This window comes from Vigna umbellata, chromosome 1, assembly GCF_029865625.1.
Source record: "Vigna umbellata cultivar VRB3 chromosome 1, Vumbellata_1.0, whole genome shotgun sequence".
NCBI lineage: Eukaryota > Viridiplantae > Streptophyta > Magnoliopsida > Fabales > Fabaceae > Vigna > Vigna umbellata.
In genome coordinates this window covers 5,329,834-5,350,350 of record NC_142165.1, presented here as the reverse complement: position 1 = coordinate 5,350,350, position 20,517 = coordinate 5,329,834, and the positions used below count along the sequence as shown (strand labels likewise).

Genomic DNA, 20,517 nt, shown 5'->3' with positions numbered 1-20,517 from the left:
TTAGTTTATAACTGATTCATTTAAAAAAGGGTTAAATATGTTTTTAGTCCCTAAACTATTGGTTGTTTCTGGTTTTCGTTTCAAAGTAAGGTACAATTTGGTCCTCATTTTTTTCGAAACGTTCATTTTAGTCCTCGAAAACTAAACACTGTTTAAAAATTTGGTCCTTAAATGAGGATTAAAACCAAAATTCCGAGGACTAAAACAAACGTTTCGAAAAGAATAAGGACCAAATTGTACCTTTGAAAGAGGAACGAAAACCAGAAACGACCAATAATTTAGAGACTAAAAACATATTTAACCCTTTAAAAAAATATACCGACGAATAAGATAGTATGACTTAATTCATTATAAAAAATTGTTAATATATCGTATGCGTACCACAATAAACAGAAGTACACCACTTTGCAACCCATACTAGTTTCTCCGATAATTTTTTGAGAAAACTCAATTGCTGAGTAGTCTGACACTGATGTAAATTGTTTCTTGTATTTTTTTTTTCCAAAGTCAATTCTCAGTTTCCAATAGAACTAACACGTGTGCAAGCTATTGACAAAGAGTGCTACCTCTCTCTCTTTAAATGCTTAATGCAACCTAATCATTTTGTTTGTATTTTCTCCTTCCCCTTAATTAAATATTTCTGTTAAAAATATTCATATGATCTGCAGACTTTTTTTCTTCTAATAATTCCTATCTTTTTTCTCATAAAAAGCATTGACCTACTTTTCCTAATCACCACCACCTTGCCTTTAAGGACTCGTTTCCCTGCCTTTTCTCTCACCTTCTGTGTCTCTGTATGAAACAAAATCTTTCTCCCTCCCAACCCTCCACTCAGTTCAAGAAAATCAAAAAGGCATGTTTGGACATCAGGATATAGGTAAATGTTAGAAAAATACACATAAATTTTCTTGCTCTCATAAGAATCAATTTACTCATGAGTTGCAATTAGTAGCATACCATTTTAACTATGCTTTTGGTTTTGGTGATGGTGCTAAGAGCATGATGCTCTTAAATCACCCAAAATACAAACTATTTTTTCTTTACAGATTGATGGTTTTAACATGCAGTTTTTGTATTTTCCCAAAGATAGATTAGAGGAGATAACAAAGGTGAGAGCAGAGGTGGAGGCTTCTTCTCAAATGGGAAGGAAGCATTTCTATGGTCCAACTCCTGGGATAACCTTAAACACAGTAACCCCTTGTGCTGCATGCAAGCTTTTGAGAAGAAGGTGTGCTGAAGAATGCCCTTTCTCTCCTTATTTTTCACCACACGAGCCTCAAAAGTTTGTAGCCGTTCACAAAGTGTTTGGTGCAAGCAATGTCTCCAAGATGCTTCTGGTTGGTGCCAAACTAGCTCCTCACACCAGAATAGTTACTCTTTTTTGTTCTTCAATTGGATAAAAACTGTCTTGTTTTCAAATTTTATTTTTATGTGTAGGAGGTACCAGAGGGCCAAAGAGCTGATGCAGCAAATAGCCTTGTTTACGAAGCTAACTTGAGGCTGAGAGATCCTGTTTATGGATGCATGGGTGCAATATCAACTTTGCAGCAACAAGTTCAATCCTTACAAGCAGAACTGAATGCAATAAGGGCAGAGATACTAAAATACAAATATAGAGAGGCTGCAAGTCTCATTTCTTCTAATCATGCAGCTTTGGTTTCTTCAGCTGATGCAATCTCAGCAGCAATTCCCACAAACTCACAACCACAAGGTCTTTCTCAACCTCTTACTCCTCCTCCTCCACCAAAACCATTGCATACTCCTCCACTAAAACCATTGCTTTCTCCTTCTGTTATCCTTTCATCCTTCTCTTCATCTTCAACTTCTTCTGTGTACACTCCTCCTAAAAGCTCAATGAGCCTTGGATCCATTTCCAGCACTGAAAATGTCCCATACTTTGTTTAGGTCCATTTCTTTACTATTCATTTGAGTAGGAATAATCATGTTTTTCTCAACAGAGTAGAATGTATCACTTGGCCATCTAGAGCTAATTATGGGAAAGGGAAACCCCCATTATTCATGTGCTTTTAGTGGTATTTTCTACTCTTTTGATGTTCTTTTTCACAAACATTATCATTATGATTTTTACTTTTATGCTCGATTTGTCATCATTTGTAAGAGTACTGCATTCGAAGTGTAGGAACAACGTATAGGCATCAAATTTACTTTCACAAGGTAACTATAGATTGCAAAGTTTCATGGCTTGTAAAACCATCTTGCATTTTGAAATAGTGTTAATCTTCAAGAAAAGTTCAAACTGATGTAAAAGATTAAGGCATGAGATGGAGAAAAAGTGAATAAATTAATTCAAGGAAAGTGTAGATGTGGGTAAATAATGCAGAAAGCAAAAGTATAAAGAATACAATGTGAAACTCTTGATGCTCTGAGAACTATAATTTAATTATAGAAATGGTGCTGAAGATCACATGAACAGATTAAGTATAGCCTTGAACAATTGGCCACTGCACGTGGGGGGAATATATCTCCATTTGACTCAAGTTTAAATAACTCACTCACGAGTCTGTGCCAGCTGCAGATTTAAAGGATGTGAAAGACTTAACTTCTTAAAAGGGAGACAAGGTACGGTGCCTGTGTTATAGTTCCTGTTCCCATGTGAAGATATAGATATACATATATATAGATCTAAGAACATATATTCAAAACCCTTTTCTCGTTTTACTTAGATTCTCAAACTTTATCAATCTTTGTATATATCAAAAAATAAATATACCTGCCACCCCACATTTCTCTCTCTCTCTATATATATATAACATATAATAGAAAAATAAAAGTAAAGCTTTTCTGTGTCTTTTATTGAATTGTATGCTCTAACCTTTGATATGTAAGCAGCAAAATCATAACCACTGATTGCATAGTTAGAATTAGTTTTATATATAGCTTAACAAGTCACTCAAAGTATATACAGTAATTTACTATTCCACTGATATAAGAAATTGTGATAACCAAAGGCTATGCATAACCTTTTCTTTCAAAAGGTGTGATAGTTAGGCATGGTGGTATTGGAATCTTATGTGATCACCAAAAAAAAGTTAGGTAGAATAATAGAACAATAGAAAGATTGATTATCTGTTAACGGCTATGTGCTAAATGCTAGCACGTAGTGTAATCTAGAATAAAATAGTTCTTGATCAGCTTCATTTTAGCAGCCAAAAGAGATAAATAAGCAGATTTCATGGCATCAAATAACTCACCTATGATATAAAAAAGTACAAAACTGATTTCAGCCAATGCTGGAATCAGTAGCCTTTCATATGCATAACCAAGCTTAACTAGAACACCAGAGAATCAAAGGGAAAAAAGAAGAAGAAAAAAGAATAGTGGAATCGTTTGCTTTGCAGTGTAATTAAAGTTGTTCAATGCAAGTAAAGGGTATACAATCTAAGTCAATCTTTCCACCAACAAAATCTGGTGACCAATGGAAGCATTCGATTCCTTTGACGTGTGAAACTCAACCTGAGATAGTGTGAAAATAGGCTTAGAAAATGTTAATAAATAAATAAAGATAGGTAATACACATGCATAGAATGCTCCATTTTTATTATTTATATTGTGTGATAGTTTGGACGAAAGATGCGTATGGATTATGACAGAGATCGAACTTAGTTTTGTCACCGTTGCTTGAAATATTCGCATCTTTGGCTCAACATGGCCATTAGTTATTGCTCAAATTACTATATTACTTAATATTCAAAACATGAGAAACTTCATCTTTCCTACAAAGCATATTGTGTATCATGTCAAACACTCCATCAACAAGGCACGAGAACTTTGGTTTTCTTTATTGAGTTTTTTTGAGAAGTGAAAGCAAGAAATAGTTTTATAGCACGCAATTCAAGCCAGTTGGGAGACTTGGAGGTAAATCATGCAATATTTTAAGAAACAGTATGGATTAAAAAATATTATCAAAGTGATATGGCATTTATATGGGGTTGACAAGTTCTAATTTGGTATTAAATGTGAGAAAAAGATAAAATATGTGCTTGTGAGGATTCCTAGAAACATAGATGTGTATTAATGATAGGTCTTTGGATCTATATAAATGTGATTAAAAGTCAAAGATACATATCTAAATAAAGCATTCACATGGATATATCTATGAATGCTTAATTAGCTATTAGTTGAGCTGTGTCACAGTGATTAATCAGAGAGGTCCTTCCCAGTGACAGGGACAGCTCAAAACTTGCTTTGTATTAATGACTTCTCACATGGAATCATCACCTGCAACTTGCTCTCCAATAATTAACCTAAAGGACAAGAGGGTGTTAGCCAATTTAGTTATATGCTCAACCTTTTAATCATACCATATATCTTATGTTAAGTTTGGTCATTGACAACTTATCACTATATTCTTTGGTTTATCTAAAATCCATCTTATATAGATTGAATTTTAAACATATTTAATAGAACTATATTCTTGATATCTGTCGGAAAAAGATTTAAGTTTAAATATATTTTCGAGATTGGTATATATGTATTACAAAGAGTAGGATAAAGAGAGGATAAAAGTATATAAATTTTAATTTTATCAAATATTTGATAAAGGGTAAAATATATATGTGTAAATGTAAGAATTACTATTTTGTTATACTTACATTTAATTTTATAAAAGTTCAATTTGTTTTTTTACAAGTTATATATGAAAATTATAAGTATTATAACTTTTAAGTAAAGTTGTATTTTATTTATGTAGCTATTTTTCTAAATATTGTGAAAGTTGGTCCTTATTTTGTCACTATCTTTGGAAATGCTTTTAATACCTAAAGTAAGCATTAGTTACCTATCTTGAAATGAATAATGGATAAAAATAATATTTCAAATTTTGAAAGGATAAAAATAAAAAATAAAGTACATATTTTAACAATAAAAAAATACCCATTGTATGGTGAAAATTATAATTTTAAACCATAATGGAACTAAAACAGAAATCATTGAAATCAAAACTTGAGGCTGGAAATAATTTTAAAAAAAAAAATTATAATGATAATTGACATATAAGGTAAGAATATTAACAATAGGAAAAAATATAGATCAAGCTAGAAGACCCAAATTATTATTATTGATGGAATGTATAATGTAGTTACACAAAGTTATATGGTAAGAATAAACATGACTTAAAGAGTAAAGGCTTGGACTTTTACCTTTTAAAAACTCCATTTCTTTCACAGATGAAACACATAGAATTTACTTCTTTATGTCATTTCTTTCACACCTGCCTCGTATCAAAGAAACTTCTCATTTTGTTATTTTTAAATTATACAATTTGAAAAATATTAGAATTGTATAATGTAGAAGTTATTTTTTACATTTAAATTACATAATATCAAAGTCATTTTTTCTCAATAAAATCATTTTCAAATTACACAATTCAAAAATAAAAAAATAACTTATTGATTGTGCAATCTAGAAACCAAAAATGCTTAAGAAAAAATGACTTCCTAATTATATTATTCCAAAGTTATTTTTAACTTTTGAATTATGTAATTCAGAAATTTTCTTTTAAGAAAAAATATTTTTGGATTTTCTAAATCCAAAGGTAAAATTGACTTCCAAATTGCAAAATAATTTATAGAATCTAAAAGATAAAAATAACTTTCAAATTACATAATCTAAAGTTATTTTTGACTTTGAGATCCTGTAATTCAAAAAAGAAAAAAAGAGGAAAATGAGAATTTTTTTATATGGACATGTAGAAAAGAAATATATGGAAGTGCATGATAAATTGGCTTAACCTACTCAAAATTCACTATAGTTAAGAAATATATAGATATGATATTTCTTATCTAATAGAGTGAAGTATTTTTTATATGACGAATGATAACCTGTTTGTCAGATACGGTTTGTCATTTGTCATGTCATTTTAGACTCACATGCCATTTATGTATCTTTTTTCATTTTACCTTTAAAAATTAGATATCTAGTTGAATTTTTGTAACGAATTAAAAAACCAAAAAAGAATTTTAACATAAAAACTATAAAATTGAAAAAATAATTTATATTTAATTTTAAAATTGAAATTTTATTATTTTATTATTATCATAAAAAATATACACGTATTTTCATAGTTTTTAATGATTGCATTTATCTACCATAGTTTACAATGAGTTCAACTATATTTGACAAAAAATAAAATATCAGTTTAAACTCTACCATATCATATATTTATAGGTATTTATTTATTTTTATATTAAAAAATGTATTTTTCTCAAGGATCCAACTTTTTATACTTTTATAAAACAAATTATAATTTAGTGATGTTATAATTTCTATTATATTTTGATGTATAATAATTAAATCATTCAAAAAAATTATAAAACTTTCTTTAACTTTTTTTATTTTAAATTTCATAACTTTATTTAAATTTTAGTCAATATAATATTTTTAAATAAAGTAAGTGTGGTGAAAGGTATTTACTTGAATACATGAAAGATATAAATCTATATTTAAAACTAAAGTAAATATGAATACTATTTCAATAAAAACAAATATGAATAGCTATTTTAAAATTAGAAAATGTATGAGAGTTATTTTACTAGTAATGTCATTTAGCCATGAACTTGAGAATACAGGGCAACTCCCCCTAATATTTCTCATTAGAGTTATTTCCTTAGATGTTACATGAGTCTTCATTGAATATGCTAACAAATGCGTATTGTGTTACCTTTTATGGAATAAAAAGTAATAGAAATGTTGAATAAAAATTATTGTAATATTCAATATATTTATTAAGGTTACGTTTGACAAAAATAAATAAAAAAATATACTAAAAGCTTATTGAAAAACTGCATGCATGTTTTTAGGAATCAAAAAGAGAAGAGTGCTCACATAGAACAGAAGGAAGAAGATCAAACCAACAACATTATTAAAGTGAAAGAGCCATTTAATATAGATATATGAAGGAAGAAACCTCATCTTTATGTCATCATTGGAGCTTTCAATGGTAAGTTCTACACCAACCTGTTCTGTCACTTACAGATGCTAATATATCAGTCAAGTATACATTATTTAGCCAATTAGCATTTTCATAATCCTCTTGTTGGAATTTAGACCTAGATACATATAATTCTGTTACATTCAGGCTATTTCAATTATGTTGAGAATTTTCATTGCCATTTCAGCTCCATGTTCTATTTTTTTAACATAGATTATAACTTATAAGGAGAAACTGATATTAGAGAAAGCAAAAGATACAGCCTAGAGAGAGCATCCATGTACTGAGAGATACTTTATAGCTATGTCTTTTTAGCAGTTAGCACAAGTCAACCCCTAAATATACTTTATATAGTACATCGATTAGTTAAAAGGCTAGTGGAATCATTAAAGGTTAAATTGATTGTATCCAACTTAAGAATAATCTTGATGCAATTCAACTAGTCAATCTAACGCAAGACAAGAACAACCTTTTGTTTTTATCCAAAATCAAGTAACACCAGGCCACTATCCAAAACTAATAAGAACTCTGAAGCAAGAGAATCATTGAAAAGTTTTACAATTTGCCATGCAACAAGTAACAACCATGACTTTTCTAACAATATGAGGAAAAAAAGACCGAATGAATATCCGTATTCTATCTGAATATAGAAGAATCATGATGGAAGATACAAAACAAAAAATGTATCTCTCACTGCGGTATAAATTCTACTAAAGTGTAAAGTACTAAAGTCTACATAACAAAAACAATAAAACTAACCAAACGGTTCTCACTTATATCATAAAAAGTATCACTACACAAATGAAAAGAAACAAAAATTAAACTGTTATAGCTATGCAGAAAGTCTAGTTACATTGCATAATTTCTAGTCTATGATTTTGAAACATTATCAGTGCCTTTTTAAGCTGTTTTGTATACAAAAGTGAAGATAATTCAGGGGAAAATTAAAATTTTCCGATTAATTAACTGCCTTTATTTGAACAAGTATACCAAGGTCTTGGCAAGCCATGTATAGAGCAAACAAGCAATAGAACCATTCACACTACCTTGGTACTTCATCATGCTGTTTTGCCTATTCATCGTATAAGCATGTCTTTTTGTGCTCGTTTAGCTTCTGAGCACTTCAATGGTTGTACTACATATGGCAACATTGTCTGAAGTAATTGCATACCTTATGTAATTCTTATCATTCATAATAAGTTCTAAAAGCATATTTTGATCCTAAAGACTTTAGAGGAGTAAAATCTGCCAGTAAAAAGTTAAACTGTTCTATGGGACAACATTTGCATATGTTTTGAATCCCCAAAAAAAAACTCCAAGCTAGGTTTTGCACGCCTTATGGTAATAGGTATTGAAGCTGTTGCATATTGGTTTACTTAACATCCATTGTTAGGTTCTCTTTTAACATTTTCCTTGTTTGCTATCTTATCTGTTATTCTGTTTCAGGCAGTTAGCAGTTAAGTAGTTTAGTTGGTTGGTCATGTAAGTTAGGCTTAAATAGTACTTCTCTTTAAACCTGATAATAAGGAGTTTATACCGGTAAAAGAAAGAATCAGAAGTTTAATACACAAGTGGTTGCTGTGAGGAGATTGAGAGTTTAAAAATCAGGTTTCTTAACACAATTGTTAATATCTTAACTCAAGAAAACCCAATAGTGACAATTAACTCCCTCATAGTCCCTGATATCCGTAGAAGAGAACCCAACTATCCTGTAGGAAAACAAATTCCTCTTAAAGAAAGTAGAAGAGCAAAATAAAGTCTTAAAGTTTGCATAACCCAGCTGACATAAATAGTTCAAATTCACATCAGATGGGTTAGGTGTTGTCGGGTAGTATCCTATCGTGTGTCTGAATTCTTGGACTGAGGCTTCTACATTTGTTGAACAACTTTGCTAATATCAATTGGTTTTAAGTTAACATCTGACATGATATTAGAACTTACAGATCATTTTGGTTTTCAATTAGTTTGGAAGCAATGACATCAAAGAAAATATAAGCATATTGGGAAGAAAAAATGTAACTATATCAAGACTACAAAAAATCAATGATTCCTGTTGTTAGAATATGAAAATAAATGTTACAACCTGTGACTTCTAATAAAAAAGTAATGCCACACAAGCTCGTTACACATTATGTGAAACTATCGAAAGAAATAAATATTACATGATTCTCACCAAATTCAAAATAGCATGTATCACTAGAGAGAATCTCACCTAGTTTACTCTTATAATAGGCCTCTAGCAATCATTTCATAAAGAAGTTTCTCCGCCTTATCATTTTCATCTTCTTCAAAGAAAGCACGAATCATTATTTCAAAAGTTACAGCATCTGGAATGCAACCATTGTCTTCCATTTTTGACCATAAGGCCAATGCTTCATCAAGCAAGCCCTCTTTACAAAGGCCGTTGATCATAACAGTATATGTTTTGGCGTTTAAACAATAGCCTTTAGTCAAAAGATCTAGAAAAACCTCTTGTGCATTCTTAAGTTTTCCACCTTTACAAAGTCCATCAAGAAGTATAGTGAATGTGTACACATTTGGCTGAATTCCTTGGTTTTTCATTTTGTTGAAGAATTCAATTGCTTTGTCAAGATGACCATTTTTGCATAAAGCATTTATTAAGGTATTATAAGTGATTACATCAAGAGGTTGACCTACATCATGCATCTGACCAATAAGATCCCAAACGTAAGAGATTCTTCCTGATTTGCACAAACCAGCAATAAGAGAAGTATAAGTCACTGTATCAGGAACCATATTTTTCTGGTGCATTTCTTTAAAAAGATTCATAGCATCATCCACCATGTGAATATTACATAGTCCATGAATCATGATAGTATAGCAGTGAACATCAGGAGTTACTCCCATTTGGGTCATAGTGTAGAATACATGTTTTGCACTGGTCACTTCATTAACTAAGAAATATCCATCCATTAAAGTACTACAAACAATAACATCAGGTTTCAAACATGCTTTCACCATCACAGCAAACACATTTCTAGCTTCTTTTACCTTTCCTTCTTTACATAAAGCATCAATCAATATACTATAGGTATAAATATCTATGTCGATGCTTTTCAATACCATTTCATTAAACAAACCAATTGCTTTGTTTAGTTGGCCCACAGTGCAAAAACCACATATTAAACTAGTGTAAGTGACAACATCAGGAGAAATTCCCTTCACAACCATTTCAGAATATAAATCACAAGCCTCAGTAACAAGACTATCTTTGCATAGACTATCAATGATTGTGCTGTACATTATCAAATTAGGCTTAATAGACCTTCCTTCAATCATTCTCAACAACCTAATGGCAGCTCTTGTTTCTCCTATTTTACACACCCCATTGATCAAAGTCCCATAACTAATCTCATCCAGCCGAAACCCTTGTGTCAACACGTTGTCATGAAAGTTCAGAGCGTTTTTGACCTCACCCTTAAGACAGAGACCTTTCATGAGAGTGTTCAAGGTTATGGTAGTTGGGTAATGACCCAGTTTGAGAACCTTGCCCACTACAGAGAAGGCGAAGGCCATTTGACCTAAGTGGCAGAAACAGTTAACCAATATGTTCAAAGTGAAAAAGTCAGGATCAACTCCAGTGAATTCCATCTGCTTATAAAGAGAAATAGTAGAACTGTAACGCTTACTATTCATAAGGGAACTTAAAATCTTGTTAAATTGGAATGTGGGTGGGGTAGCATGCATATGGAGCATGTGGTTGAATTGGGAAAAAGCATCATCAAGATTGTTAATGAGTGAGCGCTGGGAGTGAGAGTGAGAGTGGAGTGTACAGGGTGAAGGGAAGCAAAGAAGAGAAAAGGGGTTTTGAAGGAAAGGAGGAAATTTGGGAATGAAAGGAGAGAGAAAATACCTTAATCTTCTTGCCAATAACATGTTTTGTTCGTTGACACCAACATGACTGAAAAGATTGTGTGGTTTTGTGTTTGGTCGGTCTCTGTGAGAGAGACCAAAGTTCGGTTTGCTGCTATTCAGATTCTGGGAACAGGGAACAACTGATGCTTAGGTTACACGACAAAAAAATATGTAAAGACAAATATATGAGAAACTTTTTCATTATATTTAACAAAGAAAAAAAAAATCGGCTATACAATATAATATATAATTGAATAAGAATATAATAGAATAAAAAAATTTATAATGTGAATACATCTTAACTAAACTAGTATTTTAGTTTGTAAATTATAAATATAAATATTAAATTGATATAATTAAAACTCATAAGACTAATACTTTTTATATTAAATTTATATTAGAATTAAAATAACTGATCATTGTTTAAATTGAAATTTGATTTTAAAATAAATTTAACTTAATATATTGACTTAATAATTTTTTTTAATCGTAAAATTATTAAGCCTGTATAAGTCTTGAATTTTTATTTTACATTTTCTCGCACATAGCTAAATTATTGCTTTATCTCTCTATAAACCAGATACAAAAATAAATATTTAAAATATATTTATTTGAAATACTTCATCTTGATTTGTGTGGGTGTGTAAAAGCCTAGACAATATTATTGAATCATTGACCGGTGAACTGAAAAATATTAACTGCAAGTTTTCTATATATGATTTGTGATTTATTTATCGTATAAGATTGGAAATGTTTTCCGGGAGTAAATTTTTTCAAAATAGTAAAACTGTAAGAAATCTTAGTTCTATGCTTCGATTCATATGGAAAAAACAGCCTGTTAATAATACTTTTTGTCCAAAACTAACACATTATAAAATATGCAAAATAAGGTGAGGAACTATTTTAAACTATTTTGAAGTAGCACTCAATTTAAAATCCTTTATATCAGCAATTAACACTGTCATTATATTAAGATTTCGTTCTTATTAAAGAGAGGTCATTCCAAACATTTTAGTACTGCATGAATGATCAAATGAAACGTAAAATCATAGTAAAAATACTATTATGGAGTAATTGAATGTTATGGAGTAATTGAATGTTATTGTGCTAATGAATTTTTAGTTTCATTGTCCATTATTTCAACCACGAAGTTGTAGCTCCAAATCAGACAGAACAAAACCTGTTCAATGTCATGCAATAGAACAACAACAACTTTGAAGCAGCCATTAAGCCAGAAAAACTTTCAAATTTAGGGAGGGCTCAAATGAGAAGATAGTGTTTGATACACTGACCAGTCTAATGATTAGGTATACATCAGAAAAGCTTTCATTGGAAAGATGGTCTCATTGAGCAGTAGTGAAACCAGCTACTCCTGGTTCTTGATATAAGCATACAAGTTCACATAGATATCAATATGCCATACAAATTAAAAGCAATTATAACTTTAACTTGTTCAACCAGGCTTTACTCATTTCAGAAACGCGATACTTATGCAGAAAAACATCAAAATGTTATAGATCAAAGATCAAGACTTCCAGCAAAAAGACCACTGCACCGACCAATGAGTTCACCAATTTATGTTCAGTGCAAATAGAATTTGTTCAACAATGACCAACAATGTATTCAGTTCCAATATTTTCTATTAAGGAAATGTTGAACTTCAAAATTCAATGCTACATTATACATAAACAAGTACAAGCATCTGCGATTTTTACCAGATAATGAATGTGAATAAGAGGGGTTATCCTCCAAACAAAATTTTTGGTGCTATTCTCCAAACAGAATTAAACTTCCACCTAAATAGCCCGTGAAATAAAGGTTTGCATTACAAACCAGTACAAGTTGGGGTGAAACTCTAATTCTAAATAGAGAACTACACATAGAGAATAAGCTTCCGTGTATCAGGTAAATCAAAGGTTTCTTATGAGTACAAAAGAAAAACACAGAGGAAATAAACAGTCTCCAAAAAATACTCTGTTCAATAGACACACTCAAGCTATTCTCACCAGCACCTTGTTCTTTTTGCCAGCTGATAACAGGAGAACTTTCCCATCCACTATATCCGCAGCTTCAATCCTCTTACCTTCACTATCCACTCTGCTATTATTTAAGTAAAGCCCCCCTTGCTTCAACAACCTCCTTGCCGCAGACTTACTCTCGAACAAACCAGAAGACACCGAAAGATCCACCAATGACAGATTCAAAACCTCTTCATAAGCCAAAGAACAAGATGGCACATCCTCAGCAATCCCCTCAATGGTTTTCCAGTCCAACTTCGTCCCTGACCCCGGCTTCAATGCCTCAGTGGCCTGAAGAGCCTCAGCCAAACCTTCTTCCCCATGAACAAATCGTGTAACTTCTTCCGCCAGTCTCCGCTGGGCGGTGTTAGGCACATAGCCAGGCTTCGCCATCTCCCTTTCCAAGGCAACTATCTCCTCAATGTCCAAAAATGTAAGAATTCTCAAAAACCTAATCACATCATCATCAGTAATACTAAAAAAATACTGGTAAAACTTATAGGGAGACAAAAACTTTGGAGACAACCAAATAGCACCATCCTCAGACTTTCCAAACTTGGTACCATCACTCTTCAAAAGAAGAGGGAATGTCAAGCCATATGCATCTTTCACGTGCAATATCTTCCTAATCAATTCAGTCCCAGCAGTTATATTACCCCATTGATCACTACCCCCAATCTGAACACTTATACCCTCATTCTGAAACAAGTGCAAGAAATCGTAACCTTGCAACAACTGATATGTGAACTCAGTGAAACTAATTCCTTCTTCTGACTCCAACCTCTTCCTTACACTCTCCTTAGAAATCATAGACCCGACCCTAGCAAACCTACCCACCCTTTTCAAAAAATCCAACAAACTAAACTCCTTCCACCAGTCATAGTTATTCAAAATTACAACAGATAAATCAGAGTCCACCGAGTTCGGATTTCGGCCGCGACCCAAAATCCGTTTAATGGTGTTGGAGATACCCACCGTGTTTTTCTCCAAGGACTCGGTATCAAGTTCGGGCCTTTCGAGAGATTTTCCTGAGGGGTCGCCCACTCTCGCGGTGGCGCCTCCGATCAACGCGACGGCACCGTGACCGCTGCGGTGGAACCAGGAGAGCACGATGATGCCAAGGAGGTTGCCGAGGTGCAGAGACTCCCCGGTGGGGTCGAAACCGCAGTAGACCTTGACCGGTGAGGAGCACGCGGCCCGTAGCGCGTCGCTGGTGATGGACTCGACCAGACCGCGTTCTTCGAGGATTTCAATGACGTTGCGGCGGGATTGTTGGAGGGCGCAGGTGGTTTTTGTGGCACATTGAAGAAGAAAGGGAGAAGAATGGGGTTTGAAGGGACTAAAGAAACGTGTGGTTGAATGGTTGAAAAAGCGTGTTCTCGCTAAAACAGAAATGGAGGCCATTGGGTGTGTTACTGTGTGACTCCGGCTTACTCTTTCAAGTTTGGGATGATGAAGGATATCATTTTGTGTCTCTCTTTCACCATTTCTATTTATTAATAACTATTAAATATTTAACATCATTATGTTATTCAAAGGAGTTAAACTTGATTTTTTATCAAGGAAAAGAAAAAGGTAAACTCGTTCTTTTTAAATAAAAACTTAAAATACTTGTTCATTTTTTTCTTCCGTTTTCAATTCAGTTTTTATATTATTTTTTCTTAATAAAATTTTAATTTATGTTAATTTTATACAATTTTTTTCTATTTAAATAATTAAAGAACAGTAATTTGTATATCTTACATGTCATGTCGAGATTTTTAAAATTATTTTGTAACTTTTTTAATTTAAAAAATGTATTGATAAACGTGATATTACCATTAACCCGTGTTAATTTTTATATTTAATTTAATCTTTATATTTAATATTTTTATTTAATTCAATTTAAAAAAATTTAGAATTTAACAATTTTTTAAACTAAAATTAAATTAAATTTTTATATATAAATGTTATACTTATTTTTAAGTTAAACTATTTAATTGATTTTTAACTTAAAAATTAAATGTTTATGTTACTTTTAAGGTTTAATCCTTCATTAGGTTCTTATTTAGAGTGAGGAAAATTGCAACAGTTATTTCCTTACCGTTAAATTGGACTCAACGGTGTTAAATTTCCATTGACGTGACATAGTGATGTATATTTTCAAAGAACGTGGACTTCATTATTTGGTTTCCATGATTCTAACGTGTCTATTTTATTTTATTATTAAAAAACAAACTAGAGAGAATGAATTAAACATCATGAATACTTCTTATAACCACTCATAAATAGCGTCAAGCCGTCACAGAACCGCGAATCAGATCACCAATCTCCACCGTGAAGCATGTTCGCGAACCACCTGAAACCAGAAAACCACAACAAGCCCCAAAATCATGATCAGTTTACTCCTTCCACCACCGCAAGCATTTTCACACCAAATTGCGAGTTCCTTCTCCATCTTCGTCAACCTGCAAACTGAAACCAAACCCAGAAAAAGGAAAACCCTAATTTCCAAATGAATCTTCTTCATCGTGACGCACACCAAATTTGTTCAACCTCCATGGCGCCACTTAGAAATCACTGCAAAGAACTAGAATCTCAAGTCAAAATCAGGAAAAACCCTCAAATTTGCGCAACACAGAGATTCTAAAATCGTGAAATCCTTCGTCGCGATCTCCTCCATGCGTGAACACCATCGTGCCACCCAGAACAACACAACATCTTGCGCAAGCATCGCACCTCCATAAGCCAACAAAACCCTACAAACAGAAAAGGACCAAAGATCATTCGAGAAAATCAGATAATGTAACACCCCAAATTTTAGGATGTCATGGGTTTACAAAAACTTTTAAAAAATTTAACTCTGATACTATTTCGAAATACAGTTTAAATAAAAACTTCTATTTATTATAACCGAATTTGGAAAAGTTCATAAATCAAATGTAACTATAAAATGTTCATATAAACTCATTACAAAACTATTAATATAAAAATCAAAATCTCATAGTTCTCCCATGTATCTCGCCGCTCAACTTCGCCTTAGCTACATCTGTAACAACATCTACTCCCGTACAAGTACGATCATCGTAGGTGGAAACCACAACCACAACACTTAAGGGTGAGCTAACATAAACAAGACATATAAACATACATAAGTATTAACATCAACTTAGAATAAGATTTTCGAAAAATACATATTTGCATATACCGACACACATCTTCACATGACATCACATCAAATCATTAACAACCGCACTATCAGAATTCAAAGCCACCATCATATAACTAGACAAATTTTTTTTCATCAAAGTAACCGATTCACACTCAAACTCACTCGATCATTCACCAACTCATATTCAAATTTATTTGAAACCATCCTCTATATTGAATCATCATCGGGTTACTTACATACAACATAAGATCGAGTGTCATCTCCCACCATTCTCTTAAAAAGTTTCACCGGGCTAGTACACTTTTCCACACCATTACATAATGACATCTCCCACCACTCTATGGAAGGCTTCACCGGCAAGTACACTACTTCTCACAACTCTCTTAGAGCTTCCCCGGGCAAGTATATGCTTTCCATCACCCTCTTGGGCTTCACCGAACAAGTATACACCCCCACCACTCTATTCTCAGAGAGCTTCACCGGACAAGTACTAATGTTACTTCCACCACACTTCCAGGAGCTTCACCGAACATCGCAACATAAACCCAATTCCAAAACAATTAACAATATTAAACTCGAACAATCAAGCAAAAATCCTTATGTGATAAACATTCTCAAAACAATAATAAAACAATCATCAAAGTAACGACAAGTCAACCAAAATAAGAGAAAGGAGAACATATACTATATACACCCCTTTTCTAATAACTAACACTAAATCCATTAAAATAAAATAAGTTCTATATATCCAAGTGTACCCACATGTCCCACCAAGTTTCCTATACATTTACTACTTTACGTATCATCCTTATTCTCCTTCCAAAACCATGTTTCTTTAATTAATATAATAATGCCTACCATCACTTCCTGGAACATTTAGTTTCATGCAACCACATTTAATACACCATGGACCCTACAAAGCTTCACCAAATATTCAGTCATGATATACATCAAAACTCTAAACATAAGTCCATTAACCCATTATTCTACATCACCAGCAACCTTTATATGAAACTACTAGACCAAAACCGCAAGCACCCACTACCCAAAATTCACTTATATTCGCATTTATGTATACCAGAATTCTTAAAGCAGAGGACACTCACGTACCTGGTCGTTCAGGTCTTGCCATTCAACCTAAAACATCGCAATTATACAGAATCATGTGTTATATCATCTACTATCCCTAACATTAACCATAAATGAACCTACTTCATGTCCGATAAACATAGAAGAGAAAATATTACTAGGAAAACACACCAATAACAACCAATACATATAAACGGTATTGCACCATACACACGTACTACCAACCATGTTCATTATATCAACAATTTTCAAAAGACTCAAAATTGATTACATCAAACCAACACAGCAAAGTCAACTCCCCTTACCTTGGCTTTCATAGATTCCCTACGGTTTATGGATTTCTAGGAAGGTTTGGAAGGTCTCTCCTCTCCCATGGCAACAACAATAACCCATGTCTTCATCTTGGAACCTTACGGCTATCTCCTCTGTCATTGTACCCTCTCTCCTGACTTAACAAGGAAACGAATATAACTAGGGTTTTTCTCTCTGTGCTCTTATGGCCTAATGGATATTTTATTGTTTTAGGTTTTACCATACACTCACTTAAATATCTCTATCCACTATCACTTTCTATTTTCCTTTTATTATTTATTTATTTGTTTAAAACCTAAGACACAAGCTTTGACTGCTGCATCAAACGTACCAAAATTACATTAAGGAATTCTCTCCTGTTTTATGAAAAATACAATAATATAACGAGATTACGTTTCTGTTTTATATATAGGGAAAACTATAAAACTAATGCCCACACGGTTCTCAACAACCCAGATTCTCCCTCTAAAGAATTTGTCCACTAGTCAAAGAAACAAAAATAAAAATCAAACTTAAAAGGCACATTTAACTTTTCTCTTGCACAACTAAAGAAAATAAATCCTGTGTGAGTAAGGTTTGATCACAGGCCACGGAAACATCATACTTCCACTACACCACATCAGTTTTGATGAAATAATTCATAACATAAAGAATTCTATTTAAATTCTACTATAATCAGTTTCAAAATTTAAATAATAAAATAATATTAGATAATTTCTTATTTCTCTTCTTAACATTTCCAACACCCAATGACACACCCAAAATAATTATTTAATATTAGAAAATAAAAAAATAAAAATAAAATATATTTTTATTTTATCCGGGTCTTACAAAGAACATGAACCCTAATCCCAAATTTCAATTGTGATTCATCCTCGAGTAACCACTATCGCGCATAATGTCGTCGCGACACATAGTAGGCCGAGAGCCAACCAAATTGTTCATTTTTCTCACGCAAATACCTGAATCGGACCATCATCTCCTCTCGCGCCTCCATGGTAACTCGTGGTAATACTCCATGTTTCTCCTTCGCGGCGCAGGTTAGCTTCCATTCCCCTAATCTAAAATGGGGATTGCCACATGGCAGTCCCTCATTGGAAAGAATGAATTAAGCAATTTGTTTTTTAAAAAATAAAATAAAATAGACACATTTGAATCATATACACCAATTAAAGAAGTCAACGTCAATTAACAAAATTTATCACTATGCCACATCAACCACTGTTACTAATTTAACGGCAAGGATGTAATTGTTTCAATTTTTACAAAATAAAGATCCAATCAAGACGCCAGAAAAGAAAATGACTAATTTGAGATTCTCACTCCAAATAGAGACCTGACTAATAATTAAACTTATTTTTAAAATTTTAAAATTTTAAACTCAAGGTGTTACTCCCACTTTAAAATTTTCATTTTAATTTTAAACCAACTCTAATCCTAAATTAGAAATATTTAATAAAAATATAAATTTTAATAAAAATATTTATATAACATTTATATAAATATTAGATTTAGTTTTAACTTGGAAATAGACAAGATTGATCCATTTAAAAAAATATTAAATTGAACAAAAATAACAAATATATAACATGGCACGATTGGGCTTTGACACGTGAGATTTTATTTTTAATTACGAAAAAATATAAAAAAATAATTTAAAAAAAATAAGAATCAACACGTGACATGCACTATTTACTATTAGTTAAGAAAAGGGTTTTTTTTGGTTTTGAACAGAGACCCATTTGATTAATGGGAGTGGCGCCTAATGTTATTTTTGGCCATTGGGCACTGACAAGCCCTAGAACATGAATGGGCTCTTTGACTTGCTAGCGTCCAGTGCTGTGTAGGTGCCACCCAATGTCAATTGCTTCATTGGTTTAAGACAAAAGCTTCCTATACTAAACTAGACACAGAAAATGAGACATATTTTCACAATTTGCTATATTAATTGAACATAGTAAGGGTGCACGACTTCCACCTCCAAAATAGCTAGAAATTGAAAATCATGCTCTTTGGGAACAATTTCTATGTAAATTTATTTGAACCAAACGTACAACAGAAGCACAACTTCTAATTGGAAGTCGTCACGCTAGCACGACTTATGCTCATGCTTATAGTAATCCTTGCGCACAATTTCTAAACAAAAAACAATAAAATAAAATGAAGTTATTTCTAGTTCCTGCGACTTCATCGTTACAAAACTATTGCCTTTCTCTATTTTTTTTACATTATTTTATTAAAAAAAATGTAAAATCATATCTTTACATAATAATACATGGATGATATCAATAAATAAATATATATATATATATATATATATATATATATATGATTAAAAAATATATGAAAATAACATTTTTATTTAAATATTTTTCTCTTTAATTCTTAATTGATAGTCAGTCATAAATTAACTTTTTGTACTACAGATTGGGAACATATTCACTAAGTAAAAATATATATATTTCTTCAAATACCAAATTCATTGTTCGCAATATAATTATAAAAAAGAAAGAAAAAAAAATTGAGAAAAAAAAGATGGATAATTTAGAAGAATTGAAAGGAGTTTCTTTTGTTACAAATATTGATAATTGCACATAAAACCTCAACAATAATACAGCAATAAAACAGAAGTGTGAACTAATGTGAAATAATTATTATAACAATAATTTTTATCATATTATAAGTTTAAATATATTTTTCAATAAAAATTATAAACTCAAATAACATATCAAAACAACTATACGTTATCTCCATCGTAAGTGCACACATAACTTTCACACTTCACCCAAAATTGCTCAATAGACACTAGCAATCTAATATACTACTTTTTTTAGCTGTTACATTCTTTCTCGTAGTTTCCTATAGAGTTTTCCTATAATGTTCTTATTGAAGAAATTTTTTCTCCAAATATATTGATTTATCCGAGCTACATTTTACAATAAATACAATTAGGTGTAAAGAAGAGTTTAGCAATTTTAAGCTATTCATAACATCAATGTGAAACTATAAGTTAAAGCATTAATTAAATACAAAATTCAATTACCAAATATACATAAATTTGTTTCTCACATAAGAAACTATTTCACTTTTTACATTTTTTTAAAACTCTTCTATAAATATCC

At 31.8% G+C, this 20,517-nt stretch overlaps 3 protein-coding genes and 1 long non-coding RNA gene across 9 annotated transcripts; 1 reads left to right on the top strand and 3 right to left on the bottom strand.

The window, feature by feature from the left end:
- Positions 1 to 677: 677 nt before the first annotated feature.
- Positions 678 to 2,730, top strand: LOC124834689 (LOB domain-containing protein 15-like). 4 transcript variants are annotated; one of them, XM_047309443.2, is made up of 3 exons: positions 678 to 877; positions 1,087 to 1,337; positions 1,438 to 2,730. In XM_047309443.2, the coding sequence occupies exons 1-3, from the start codon at positions 856 to 858 to the stop codon at positions 1,903 to 1,905; spliced, it is 741 nt and encodes a 246-aa protein (XP_047165399.2). In that variant the 5' UTR covers positions 678 to 855; the 3' UTR covers positions 1,906 to 2,730. The 4 variants fall into 4 exon arrangements, with proteins under 4 accessions (XP_047165399.2, XP_047165402.2, XP_047165401.2 ...); XM_047309446.2 differs by having other exon boundaries at positions 679 to 877; positions 1,091 to 1,337; XM_047309445.2 differs by having other exon boundaries at positions 752 to 877; positions 1,068 to 1,337.
- Positions 2,731 to 8,973: 6,243 nt separating this feature from the next.
- LOC124834690 (uncharacterized) lies at positions 8,974 to 10,966 on the bottom strand. Of its 2 annotated transcripts, none has more exons than XM_047309447.2 (2): positions 10,824 to 10,966; positions 8,974 to 10,561 (listed from the first exon to the last, which is right to left on the bottom strand). In XM_047309447.2, the coding sequence occupies exon 2, from the start codon at positions 10,559 to 10,561 to the stop codon at positions 9,173 to 9,175; it is 1,389 nt and encodes a 462-aa protein (XP_047165403.1). In that variant the 5' UTR covers positions 10,824 to 10,966; the 3' UTR covers positions 8,974 to 9,172. The 2 variants fall into 2 exon arrangements, with proteins under 2 accessions (XP_047165403.1, XP_087948353.1); XM_088092227.1 differs by having other exon boundaries at positions 8,974 to 10,491.
- A 1,512-nt stretch (positions 10,967 to 12,478) lies between these two features.
- Positions 12,479 to 14,309, bottom strand: EMB2768 (Tyrosyl-tRNA synthetase, class Ib, bacterial/mitochondrial). The gene has a single exon (XM_047309451.2). The coding sequence runs from the start codon at positions 14,245 to 14,247 to the stop codon at positions 12,817 to 12,819; it is 1,431 nt and encodes a 476-aa protein (XP_047165407.1). The 5' UTR covers positions 14,248 to 14,309; the 3' UTR covers positions 12,479 to 12,816.
- A 709-nt stretch (positions 14,310 to 15,018) lies between these two features.
- On the bottom strand, positions 15,019 to 17,580 carry LOC148204458 (uncharacterized). 2 transcript variants are annotated; one of them, XR_015783726.1, is made up of 3 exons: positions 17,389 to 17,580; positions 16,231 to 16,514; positions 15,019 to 15,581 (listed from the first exon to the last, which is right to left on the bottom strand). It is a non-coding gene; the product is annotated as an uncharacterized LOC148204458 (long non-coding RNA). The 2 variants fall into 2 exon arrangements; XR_015783777.1 differs by lacking the exon at positions 16,231 to 16,514.
- Between the last annotated feature and the right edge of the window lie 2,937 nt (positions 17,581 to 20,517).